At 42.5% G+C, this 13,561-nt stretch overlaps 1 protein-coding gene across 1 annotated transcript; it reads left to right on the top strand.

Moving 5' to 3' along the window:
- Nucleotides 1–235: 235 nt before the first annotated feature.
- LOC311180183 (tripartite motif-containing protein 5-like) lies at nt 236–11,590 on the top strand (the record flags this gene model as incomplete). Its single annotated transcript, XM_084247844.1, has 7 exons — nt 236–655; nt 2,186–2,281; nt 3,369–3,596; nt 8,175–8,197; nt 10,262–10,487; nt 11,165–11,240; nt 11,322–11,590. 7 exons carry the CDS (start codon nt 236–238, stop codon nt 11,588–11,590), a joined length of 1,338 nt encoding a protein of 445 aa, XP_084103970.1.
- Between the last annotated feature and the right edge of the window lie 1,971 nt (nt 11,591–13,561).

Here is a 13,561-nt window from a genome sequence, read left to right as displayed (position 1 = left end):
TGCTGCAGTGGATGGATGCAGATAGCTTCATAGTGCTGTGCTTAACCCCTTGCATCACAAGGGATGCCCTCCCCTTTTTTTTTCTTAAATATTTTATCTTAGCCTATCCTTGTTTTCTATACAATTAGAATTGTATCCTGGCTTTCTCATTTGTTCCAATACAACCTTCTCAAATATACAGGGATCTGTGAGCAAGAGACTCAAGCCAGGATAGCGAGCAGCAGGGGCAACTGCTATGGCGTCAAACATCTTAGTGAGCATCCAGGAGGAGGTGACCTGCCCCATCTGCCTGGACCTCTTGAAAGAGCCCCTAAGCCTAGACTGTGGCCACAGCTTCTGCCAAGCCTGTATCACTGCAAACAACGAGTCCGCGGCAACCCAGGAAGAGAAGAGCAGCTGCCCTGTGTGCAGAATCAGTTACGAGCCTGGGCACCTGCGGCCTAATCGGCATCTGGCCAACATAGCAGAGCAGCTCAGAGGAGTCAAGATGAGCCCAGAGAGGGAGCAGGAGAAAGAGCTCTGTGTGCGCCATGGAGAGAAACTCCTGCTCTTCTGTAAGCAGGATGGGAAAGTCATTTGCTGGCTTTGTGAGCGGTCTCAGGAGCACCGTGGTCACCAGACCTTCCTCATTGAGGAGATTGTCCAGGAGTACAAGGTAGGAGAGCAGAATGCAGTTAAAACAGCAGAATATATTGTTGATGGGAAATCTCCTCCTGGTTGCCTGGTCAGCATAGTTTAGATGTCTGTGATCTCTTTTCTTATGGTGTTGAAACGGGAAGATTCCCCCACTCCTCTAAGTTCTAGGGCTGGATGAGCAAGGAGATTAACATCAGACAGCTTAGAAGGAGAAAAAGACCACATTTAGTAGCATACACGTGGAGAATTTACATGAATATAAATACTGAAATAAAATGGGATAGATGCAGTGTTTATTTATTTTAAAAAATTTATTTATTAATGCATACAAGAACTGGGATACAGGGCAGAGGTGTGGGGGGTGAGAGGATGCTCCAGATACAGGGGGGATCAGAACCGGCAGACTGACTGAAACACACTGCTAAGGGGAACGGTGGGCGAGACAGGAGAGGTCTGCTGCGCCGTGTGGGTCACCTCCCTGGCAGGAGATTGAACTCATGCCGCAGTGGCTGGGGATGACTTGATAGCACTGAAACTTGAGGCCCAGATCCAGTATTTATAGCCTCCCTTAGGGATGAGTTAGGAGCCTTGGGTGTCAAAGAGGGAGGATGTCTCACGGCACCAGGAGGGGACAATATCATATGATACAAACTTGCCTTTAGATATTTGCTTTTTTCCTGTAAAAATCTTTTTCTAGGGTCCTCTTGTGGCATAGGGGTTAAGTCTCAGCCCTATCATCATAATGGTCTGAATTCGATCATGGACCAGGGAGCTGACCCACACATGGCACAGCAGACTTCTGTCTCGCCCACTGCTCCCCTCAGCAGTGTATTTCAGCAGATTCTCCTGTTCTGCTCCCCACTCTGTTTCTGGTGGATGATCTCACCCCCTTCACCTCTGACCTACACCCCAGTTCTTCTGTGCATAAATACATAAATAAAATCTTTAAAAAATAATCTATTTCTAGAGATGTTGCTAATTCTGGGTCATCTCTTTAAGTTAACACTTCCTCATGAGACTCAAAACATTTGATTTATCTTAGTTCTACCTAATAAGAGGACACATTGATTTTCCAGCTTGGAAAAAGCTGGGGGGAGAGAAACACTTGGATCACCTTTCAATGTTGAGGACATTTCTTTGCCTCCAGCATGGTTACAAGAGACTTATTTATAGTAGGTGTTTTGAAGTAGGTGTTAAATGGGAGAGGAGGGGCTTTTGTACTCCTGAAAATCCATCATTCCCTTTGCATATGAAGTGTAACTGAGGGACTGGGTAGATTGAGATGTTGCTTCTTTGCTGCAGGATCAAATTTCTCCTCTAGGACAAATAGAGTCATCCTGTCTTGGGGAAGGGATGGTGACTTATCTCACACTTCTGCCTGAGACTTAATAAGTTCACACTTCAGATTTTGTATGTCATAGGTTCTCATTGATATTTTCAGTTTCTGTGACTCTTAAGTTTAGAGATCATCTGATTACTTCCTCCATGATCTGTATTCAGATGTTGAGAAAGCCCATTGCTTCACCCTGGCTTGATTCCCCTCTCACAGGAGAAGCTCCAGGGCACCCTTGAGCAGATGAGGGAAAAGCTGCAGGAATCTGGACATTTGGAAGCTGAAGTCAAAGAAAGGACAACTTCCTGGAAGGTAGTGTTACGGAGCAACCCTGATATAAAACGTGTTACCTGGCTGTGGGTTCTCACCCACGCACTTTAAAGGGACTTATTAATACTCCACTACAGACACACACAAAAGGTTAATAAAAGGTTTATTTACAAGGGAAAGGGAATTAAGGAAATGTACAACTCAGGCAGAAAGTAGGGAAATAAAGTCTTTAATGCATCCTACCCGATCCTCCGACCTAGAAACCCAAAGGCACTCTGAAAGCTGGCTGGACGCTGTGAGCTGGCTGAGAGCCAAAAATGGGGGATTCCCAAAGCCCACATGTCTGCCTTTATACCAAACCTGGCTGCTTAACCCCACATTCAGGTCCCAGCCACCTTCCCTTTGGTGGTGATGGGATTTGGAGTTCCCAGTGTCTTTAGGCTTTGGTCTGGACTGGGGGTAGAGTCCACAAAGCCTGTTTGGAAATAGCTTTAGGACATTCTTTTCCCCCTAACAATAGGAGGAGGCTCTTTCTGAGGGGTTTAGACAGAAATCTGATAGAATTTGGGTGATAACATGAGGAACTTCCTATCTTTTTGTTATTGGATCATTAACAATCCCACAGTGATTTGATTATCCTTCTCTTCATCATTTCCCTGATGGAGGAGGGGATTGAAAAGTGAACCTGGCACGATGGCTGGGTCTTTGGAGGGAAGGTTCATGTGGAGGGACACTGGCCAGGACGGCAGTGCAGTCCCTGTTCCATTCCCATCATGTGTTTGAGTATTTGACTCTCCTGGGGGAAGCCGTTCGGCCATGGCTCCTGTTTCTGGGCCGGTGTTCCACTTCGGCAGAGGGTGAGTGGTGCGGTCAGGAGTAGTCCAGCTGTGTGAACGTGGAGACCTACCCAGTTGCTCTGTTTGGCTCAGGGTTGGACTCAAGTGCTGCAGACTTGAGGGAATTATTTTGGAATATAATAGAGGGGAAGTAATAGGTGAAGAGCTTCTTTAAGAATTGTTCTCTTGCTGTGTCTCACTTTGCTGTGAGAACTTTCCATTTACAGTGGTGCTGGTTCTGGTTCCTAGTCTCTGCCTGATGGGTTGAGTACCGCCTTTCTTTTCTCCCTAAGAGTCAAATACAAAGTGAGAGACAAGGTGTCCAGGCAGAGTTTGCAGAACTGAGAGGTCTCCTGGACTTGGAGCAGAAGGAGCTACAAAACCTGAATAAGGAGGAAGAAGTCATTCTCCATAAACTGGCAGAGGATGAGAGTGAGCTTGTTCAGCAGAGCCAGCTAATAGACGTTCTCATCTCAGATCTGGAGCATCGATTGGAAGCGTCAGACATAGACATGCTGCAGGTAATGTTACAGGGCAGGGAGAGGGGCAGTCCAGACCCCGGGACCTGCCTGCTCTAAATAGGTTCTGCCATCCCCACATCAACACAAAACACATGAGTCCAATGAAAAGGAACTTTAATACAATTAGTAAACAATACAGGAAAGACAGAGAATATAGTTTTCAAGTCAAGCACCCACAGTTACCCATCCCCTTGTGGGTAAAAGCCCCCCTAAACAGGATAGGCCGAGATCAAGGCCCCAAAGCCTGGCACAAGGCCAAAGCACCTTTCAGTGGGAACCCACAGAAGAGGATCAAACCACCAGAGAAGTCTGGAAAGAAAAGAGCAAAACGAGAATCAAGGTAAAAGCTGCCACTGTCTAATCCCCACGGGTCTCTCACCCACATCTGTTTCACCCAGTCCACTACCTACAGGCAAGCGCAGTTTCCTCACGTTTCTTTCTACTCCATGTGCCTCCTGCAGGGCTCCTTGTGGCTTCATCCTGCTGTCTTCTTTCTCTTCTCTTTAGCTCCACTGTCCTTTGGGTGGGGCAGGGAACTTGGAACCTCCCTCTTTACTGGGAACCACCCTGTTACAGTAAGATCTGAAATGAAACCTCAGCTTCTGAGATATGAGAACAATGATGACAGATTTCCCTCCCCTTCTGTATTGCTGTGCTCTTTCTGGTGTGACACTAAGGTTCTTCTGCTCTGCAGTGTGCTTCCTGCATTTATAGGAATAATTGAATGCATAAATAACAAGGGGAAAACCTCGTTTTTTTTAAGGTATCAAGTACAGGGCAATTGTGTGAGCTTGGAATGAAGATGCATTTTATTCAGGTGTATTTGATATCCCTCTGTTATTGCGTGCTACTGTTACACATTTATTAGTTAAATCGAGTGAAGCTTAGTCCAGATAAACAGATGCACTTCAGAGTCTTAACGAGCATTTTTTTCCCCCTCATAGAATGAGTAGAGATTTTCCCCCTTGTTTTTCTATTTTTTGAGAAGAATTATTGAAGGCCTGGTATTTATATTTAATCAGTGGAATTCACAAAATGATGTCTCATTCTGGCTCTTTTGTGTAAAAGGGTACATATATGTGTATATATAATTATATATGTATATAACTATATATAATTTACTTTTTAATTTTTTTAAATAATTTTTGTGTCCGTTTTTGGCAATGTGTGTGTGTCTTCATAGGAGTTTGTCTAAGTTGTGTGCTTTGTAGATGCAAAGATATTCATAATAATTCTTTATCATCCCTTCAATTCCTACAATATTCACTGTAATGTCCCCTTGATTCCAAGCAAAATCAAGGGGCTTCACAGGGACTCCAGACTCAAAAGAGGAATAACCCATGTTGTCTATTCTAGGGGTTCTTGTTACCTGGTCCGTAAAGGCAAAGCAACCCAAATGGTGTACTGAAATGGTTTTAATTGGTTTGCCAAAGTGCTGGAAGGCAAAAGAGAACAGCAGGTGTAGGAGGGATGCAGCAAAAAGCCTCCTAAGCAACAAAAGTGGCAATCTGAAGTAGGATCCCCCCAAATAAGGGGGGGTAGATCCTCCAGACCCCTCCTGCCTTTTTTTTTAATTAATATTTTATTGTATATAATTCTTACATCATTTTTCATTTGTGCACAATGTATGCATTTTGATTTTGGTTATATTCCCCATGCAATTGCCCCTCCCCTTTATTTTGACCCTAGTTCTTCCTCTCCCCTTCCCTCTCCCCACCCCCTATAGTGTGTCTCTGGTTTAGAGTTGCTTGTTGATTTTGATTTTTACTTTGTATTAATTAGTCTTTTTCCCGGTCCCTTGTTTAGGTTTTCTAAAATTCCTGCTATGAGTGAGACCATCCAGTATTCTTTTTCTTTCTGACTTATTTCGCTGAGCTTGATCCCATCTAGCACCATCCATGCTGCTGCCAACTGCATGTTTATCTTTTTTGATTGCTTAGTAATATTCCATTGTGCGTATGTACCACATCTTGATCCAGTCTTCAATTTTTTTGGCATTTGGTTTGTTTCCATAGCTTAGCTATTATAAATAGTGCTGCTATAAACATAGGGGTGCAGGTGCTCTTTGGAATTGATGTTTCTGTGTCCTTTGGGTAAATACCTAGGAGTGGAATTGCTGGATCATATGGAAGCTCTATATTTAGTAGGTCCAGAAATCTCCACACAGCTCCCTATAGTGGTTGGACCAGTTTGCACTCCCACCAGCAAAGCAGGAGAGCTTCTTTTTCTCCACAACCTCTCCAACATTTGTTATTGCTAGTTTTTTTTTAATATGTGCCATTCTCACTGGTGTAAGATGGTATCGCATTGTAGTTTTGATTTGCATTTTCCTGTTTAAAAGTGATGTTGAAAATTTTTTTCATATGCCTGTTGGCCATTTGCATTTCCTCTTTGGAGAAGTGTCTTTTTAGCTCTTCTGCCCATTTTTTGACTTGATTATTTTCTTAGTTTTCGTTGAGTCTCATCAGCTCTTTGTAGATTTTTTTGTAATCAGTTCTTTATCATTAGTGTTGTGTGAAAAAATATTCTCCCAGTAGGTGGGGTTTCTCTTTGTTTTTGGGATTGTCTCTTTTGTGCAAAGCTCTTTAATTTGATGTAGTCCCAGCTGTTTATTTTTCCCTTCACTATCACTGCTTTGGGCGATGTGTCTGTAAAGATGTCTTTGAGGTGCATGTCATGTAGTTTTTCACCTATATTTTCTTCTATGTATTTTTTGGTTTCAGGTCTTATGTCTAGTTCTTTAATCCATTTTGAGTTGGTTTTTGTGCATGGTGTGAGGTAGTTGTCAAGGTTCATTCTTTTGCATGTAGCGACCCAGTTTTCCCAGCACCATTTATTGAACAAACTTTCTTTGCTCCAGTCCATATTCTTTGCTCCTTTGTCAAAGATTAGTTGACCAAAAATCAGTGGGCTAATTTCTGGATTTTCTATTTGGTTCCATTGGTCCGTGTGTCTATTCTGGTTCCAATACCATGCAGTTTTGATGATTATGGCTTTATAGTATAGTTTGAACTCCGGGAGTGTGATGCTTCCATTCCCTTTTATTTTCACCCTCCTGCATTTTTTAAGTGTATGCCAAGGCCTAGTTTCTCTCCTGGGTTCTCTCCTGGTAGCGCATGAGATGCAAGACTCTGAAGCTCTCCTAGGTTGCCTTGGATGTGTTCCTTCAGAAAATCACTGCATCTTAACAACACCCTGTGTGTGGGGGGGGGTGCGGGGGTCGGGTGCTAGGATTGGGGGTCAGGGTACAGAAGGGCTGGGGGAGGTACCCCCATGTGGGGAGGGTGGAAGGCTGTGGGCACTTTGGTGGTTGAAAACGAAGGTGACCACACCTGAGGATTGAGATCCTGTATTGTGCAAACATAAAGACCTTTAAGGATAATATGAGAAGGAAAGGAGGGAGAGACAGAACTTGCATATTGAAATTCTCTTCAGTCCCCATAATTTAAAAAAAAAAAATCACTAGAGTGCTGGGACTCTCTTCCACCCTGTTTTATTTTTACAGTGGTGATTGGCTTTTTCCCTTTTTTCTTAGTTTATGACTCGTCGATATTACTGATTTTTATAGAACAAACTTTTATATTTATTAATTTCTTTTAGCGTTATCATTTGTTTCTGTTCTCTACATATTTAGTGTGTGTGTTGTACGTGGTTAGCTTACTGTTCCTTTTCTAGTTTCTTAAAATGGAAATTGAGAAAACATATTTTCTGGTTTAGTGATTAATAATATAAATGTATTGCTTTACCTGTATTCCTTATATTAGTATTGTTTCGTTTTTAGTTTCATTCAGTCCAACTTATTTTCAACTGTTTTTGCAATTGTTTTTCCTGTTTACCCTTGGAATGTGTTCCCGTGCTTTTTTTTTCTCTTAAATTGCATTGATTTAACAACTTGGTGAAGTTACAGATGAGACATTCTAAGTTACTGGTTGCTGTTATTTTTCTAATGAAAATATTAATCTACAGTTTACAGAAAAAACTGAGTAAAAATAGTCAATCAGCTGCACATATGTGCGTGTAAAATTCAAGAGACTGCATGAAGTCACGTGTAGAGAGTTTAATGTGAGGAGAGAGAGACAGGAAAAGCACTTACATTAATTGTGTCTGTGTGCACCTCATAAAAGTCATGCAAACTTATTGAAGAATATTATAATTTTTTAAATTCCCCTAAGCCTGGCATAAAGCTTGACAAATAGTACCATAGACATTCCATTTCTGCTGAATACACAAAAGACCCATAAATTATCAGTCATCTCAGAGGGAGTCTGCATCTGGGGAATAAAATTAATAGGTTTCTAGTTTTCCTTACAAGTATGTCTCATCTCCAGATACATACTTGACTTCCACAAGAGTCAAAACTGTTTCTACTTCTTGGGAAACCTGACAGCATCGCATGAGTTCTGGAATGTCTGGCCTAGGTCTTGTCTTTGCATTTGTCTCTGACAATGGGACCAACTCTACCCCACCTAATCTGGGGGCCGAGGAGATGTGATGAGGCCTTATAAGTGGGGAGAACCTATTACTTCTTGATGCATGATTTTTTTTAATTAATTGATTTATTTTTTCTTTTTCTCCTAGGAAGTGCCTGACATCATACAAAGGTATGTGTGGGAGGCCAGCGATGGTCTTTTTGTGCTGTGGAGAGATGCTTAATGCTTTTTAGAGTAACCTCGTGTTCACTAACAATGAAGCATCATTGTGGGCAGGGAAATACGGGTATACTTTTGTCTTAAATTTCTGTTTATAAAAAATGGGTTGAGAATGGACCAATACTATGGAAAGGAATGGGAATGAGAGGAAGCTGACAAATTTGGGTCAGTAGTAGCTTTAAAGATAAAGCATTTGACAGATGGCCAGTGGGCATATGAAAAAATGTTGAGCATCGGTAGTTACCAGGGAAATCCAAATCAAAACCACAATGAGATACCACCTCACTCTAGTGTGACTGTCCCACAACAACAACAAAAGAAAAGAAACCGTCAAATGCTGGACAGGATGTGGAGATAAAGGAACACTCTTACACTGCTGGGGGATTGTAAACTTATCTTCATCTGATGCAGCGATCCCACTCCCAGGAATCTACCCAAAAAACACAAAAACACTAATTTGAAAGTAAAACTGCACTCCTATGTTTATTTTTATTGCACACTATCAGGATATGGAAACAACCCAAATACCCCAAAATAGATGAATGGATCAAAAAATTGTGGCATAGGGCCTCCCATGGTGGTACAGCGGTTGAGCGCTGGACTGCGAAGCTGCCTGCAGCCTCTGCAGCGCTGGTTCGATCCCTAACCACGGGGTGAGGGTCCCACTTGTCTCGCAGACCTCTCCTGACACGCCCGCTGCTCCCCTCAGCAGTGTATTTTGTCCATCTGCCTGTTCTGCTTTCCGCTCTGGTGAATTCTCTCACCATCCCACATCTCTGACTGTACCCCATCCTTGTATAAATAAATAAATCTTAAATAAAAAAGTTGTGGTACACACAATGGACTATTACAGGCAAACTATTTGCAGCAATATAGATGGAGCAGGAAAAGGATTATTGTAGCCAAAATCAGTCATCAGGAAAAAGATAAATATCGATGATCTCACTTATGTGGAATGTAAAGAAACCAAATGAAAGGTGGTGAAGTCAAAAGTAGCAAACTGACCATAGATATGAGGCATCCAGCAAAGGAGGGGGAAGGTAGGGGGTCAAAACGGGAGTGATGAGCAGAAGGGGATATGGTGATGGTTCACGAGTGACATGCGGGTGGCAGAACCATGGGAACTAGAATGATATAAGAAAAAGATAACTAAAAAAAAAATCAAGCCTTTTAGTTATCAGACCTCTGTGACCTCTTAAATTTTATTCACTCTGTGTGCTTCTATCTAGGGTTCTTGCATGTCATAGGTGCTTGACTTTCATATGGGGAAGCCCTGATCTTTTTCTGCCAAGCACCCAGAATTAGCAACAATACCTTTATATCTAAATTTCATAGACCATCTTGTGGGATATTTGGGCCCTGCTGTAAGAAAGTGATTCATCTCCTCACAAGCTCTGGCCCCAGGTATCAAGAGGCAGCATCTTACTTTATATTCATACCTACCTGGCAACATCGACCTCTTTCTGAACACATAAAATCCAGACCACTGTTCGGCTGGAGATCATCATGTATTTTCCAAGTGGTTGCAATTATTCTCAGAGAGCCTGAGTCTTAAATGCTATTCTGAGGGCCTCCCTAGTGGGGTGTAGAGTTTGAAATCTTGGTTGTCTCCAGGGAGTGTTCCCAAACTTGATGTAGCTCAGACACCCATGAGCCACTTTTGGAGCCTTTCTGTTTTTCTCTCTGGATCCCAAATACATATGGTGACTTTTCCCACGCGTTATTTTTTTAAGGTAATTAAGTTTTAGTTTGTCAAATCTATTATTACACATATTTTCATATGGTTTGTAGAAAGTAGAGGGAGACATATTAACGATTTAACTTTGTAAGGAAGAAACTGCTCTTGAGAGGTCAAGATGTTCCCAGAGCCGTACAGAGGTAGACATCAGCCCATTTTTTTCCTGACTCTGAGGTCAGCATTTGCTCTTTTTTTCCCTTATCGTTTCCAGGTAAGAGTTCAAGTGCATTCCTTGGAGTAAAGAGATAAGTCAGTAGTTTTGACACGGAACATGTTAGAGGTGTGGGGATCTATTTTTCTCATTCTAGGTGTTCGGATTTCACTCTGAAGAAGCCAAAAACTTTTCCCGAACAACCAGGACGAGTGTTCCAAGCTCCGGATCTGAGAGCGATGCTGCGAGGGCTTACCGGTGAGGCTTGGTCACCCGGGTGGGCCACTGTGGGGGTGTTGCAATGGCAGGGACCAAGTGAGGAAGAAACACAGCTTTTAGGTGTGAACAGTGATGCTGGGGGCACTGGAGACCATGGCTGAGGAAATGTCCTGTTGCGTGGGGATCGGCCAGGAGTCAGCACTACCCTTACTTACTAGTTTACTCCCTGCCATAGTTCAGGAACTTCCCTTAATCTGCAGAGGCGATATCAGTCTGTGGCTTTCGCTTGCATTTGCCAGTTTAGAATTTTTTTTTTTTAATCATTTCAGACCTGGCAAGTGTGCGATGCTCCTGGGGTAAGGATAAATCTTCGTGTCATCAAACTTCTTCATTCTATTTTCTTCATCTTTCTGAATTTTTTGATTTCTAGTAAAGGTCCTATTTTAAAACTACTATTTCTCATTCTAATACACAGACTGAGTCTGCAGTGTTTTATTTCTCCCTAAAACCAAAATTCTTTCCATTTCCTGCTAAGTTATTCTCATGATTCTTCTCACAATGTCATGTATAAAGATACTTCATGTCCCTCACCCAAAACTTTAATTTTTCTGCAGTTGATGTCACCTTGAATCAGACCAGCAATGGATGCAGTGTTGCGATTTCTGCAAATAAGAGAGAAGTGAAATCTTTGTGGGACAATATTCCAGTTACAACATATCCGAGTTACAATTATGGAAATTATTCTGGTGTTACGAAATATCCGAATTACTATTATGGAGATTACTCTGTCCTGGGATCACCATTTTTCAAGAATGGGAAACATTACTGGGAGGTAGATGTATCCAACAAAAGTTACTGGATCCTGGGGGTGTGTGGGGAAAACCATTGTAAAAGTAATGTAAATAACCCCCCTAATAACCAAAATATTTATGGTGGATTACAGCCTAGATTTTGCATTTGGGCTATAGGGTTACAGAATCAATCAGAGTATCATGCTTTTGATGATGAGACTCAATCCCAGAAACCCAAGATGTTGTCTCTTTCCATGAAGGTCCCTCCCAGTCGTGTTGGGGTTTTCCTTGACTATGAGGCAGGCACTGTCTCCTTTTACAATGTCACAAACCATGGGTCACACATCTATGAATACTCCAAGTGTGGCTTTCCTGAGAGAGTTTGTCCATATTTGAATCCTCTGAAATGTAAATTGCCCATGACTATTTGCAAACCAGGCTCTTGAGCCTTCTTGATCCTCATGCACTTCCCTGGAGTGCCTTTTGCCTTGGGGGCTTCTAAGGCACTGAGCTTATTTCCAACATTCTGCCACCTTCCTTGCTGGCTCCATTCTTTTGCATTTTGACATCCTTTATTTATCAACAAGGTGTATCACTTGCCCTGTGTTAGATTTTTCCTAAATATCATGCACGTTAGGAGAGGCTCTTAATTTATCAATTTATATTCTCCCGAGGAAAAATGTACTTTGTCAGTCTGCCTGTTCTGCTCTCCGCTCTGGTGCTGGTGAATTCTCTTACCCTCCCTTGCTTCTGACTGTACCCAGTGCTTGTATGTATAAATAATAAATAAATATATATAATTTTTTTTTAAGTTAAAGATAGCAGTTGGGTGGCAGACAGGAGCCATGCTCCAAGTGTAAGAAAATTCTTAATAAGCCAGGAGGTGCCATAGCGGGCTCCTGCTAAATTCTTCCTGTTTGTTTAGGGCTGATTACCTGGGAGGTGACAAAGGGTCTGGTAGCTGTTAGAGTTGTTATAGGACAGGGAGAGGGGCAGCCCAAACCCCTCAAACCTGCCTATTCTAAATGGGTTCTGCCATCCGCCGCATCAACACAAAACATATGAGACTTTAATGGGAAGGATCTTTAATAAAACTAGGAAACAATACAGGTAAGGCAAAGAGTCTAGTTTCTAAATGAAGCACCCAAAGTTACCCATCCCCTCGTGGGTAAAACTCCATCCATATGGGATCGGCCCAGAGCAAGGCCCCAAAGCCTGCCACAAGTCTAAAGCATCTTCCAGTGGGGACCCACAGAAAAGTGTCAGAAACAACCAGACAAGCCCGGAAGGAAAAGAGCAAAATCAACATCAAGATAAAAGCTGCCATTGTCACCTCCCCACGGGTCTCACCCACATCTGTGTCACCCAGTCCATGACCAAAAGAAAAGCGCAGTTTCTTCACGTGTCTCTAGGCTCCATGCGCCTCCTGCAGGTCTCCTGGCTCCATCCTGCTTCCTTCCACAGTCTCTTCTGCAGCTTCTCCTCTCCCTGCTCAGCTTCACTCTCCCTTGGGTGGGGCAGGGAACCTCCCCCTTTCCTGGGGACCACCCTGTTACAGAGTGTGCATTCAAGAATAAGTCAACAGCAATTTTGTGACTGGTTGAGCTAATAATCATGGCAGCACAAATAATGCACTCCGAAGTAGTCAATGTTACAACTACTGATATGTTAGGTATTAACCATTGTTGAGAACCAAAAGCTGTAACCATCTTTGGCCCTGCCTCTGATAAAATATTTGTAGTTTCTCACAACTACAAACAACAATCAGCAATTTCACTGAAAAAGAAATTTTCCCTTGATCTTAAAGTTAGATATGAAAACTAGGCTGACTAGATAAGTAGAAGAGTAATAGTTAAAAAAACTCCTCTGTGAGATTAGGAAAATGCCTCCCTTACTTGAGAGCTTGGGTCTAGGGAAGAGTCAATGCATCTTCCCTCCCCCAGACAACTTCCTGTGCTAGTTAATCCTTCACTAAGGTAAACATAGAAATGTTAGTTGCAGTCACATAAGCTTTTTGCTAGTAATAAAATGACTGGTTGTTTAAGGTAAATGACTATTCTAAGAACACTTTTATGTAGCAAAATTGCCTCCTTCAAATCAAAAAATAATAAAGGTCACGACCTCTGCAGGAGGGCAAATAAACCCTTGGCTGTTCTTGAGAAAGATGGGATTGTTCTCTTCCTGCCCTAATGCATATGCTAACACACTCCCCCTTTGCTTAAAGTGTATAAATAAAGGGCCTCTGAGACCCTCAGTAGGATGATGCCTGCACCTGATCCGGTGTCAGTATCTCCTCATTCCTCCCTCGCCCTCCCATCCTTGAGGAACCCCTGACACCCAGGCTGCTGCGGAGGGCTTGCAGCAATTTGGGGTCTCATTTTCTCTGCCACTGACTGAGAAAATGAAGGTGTTAAATA

The sequence above is a fragment of the Talpa europaea genome (genome assembly GCF_964194135.1).
Source record: "Talpa europaea genome assembly, chromosome: 1".
NCBI classification, from domain to species: Eukaryota; Metazoa; Chordata; class Mammalia; order Eulipotyphla; family Talpidae; genus Talpa; species Talpa europaea.
The sequence above is the reverse complement of the archived record's forward strand: the minus strand, read 5'-3'. Positions and strand labels throughout refer to the sequence as shown.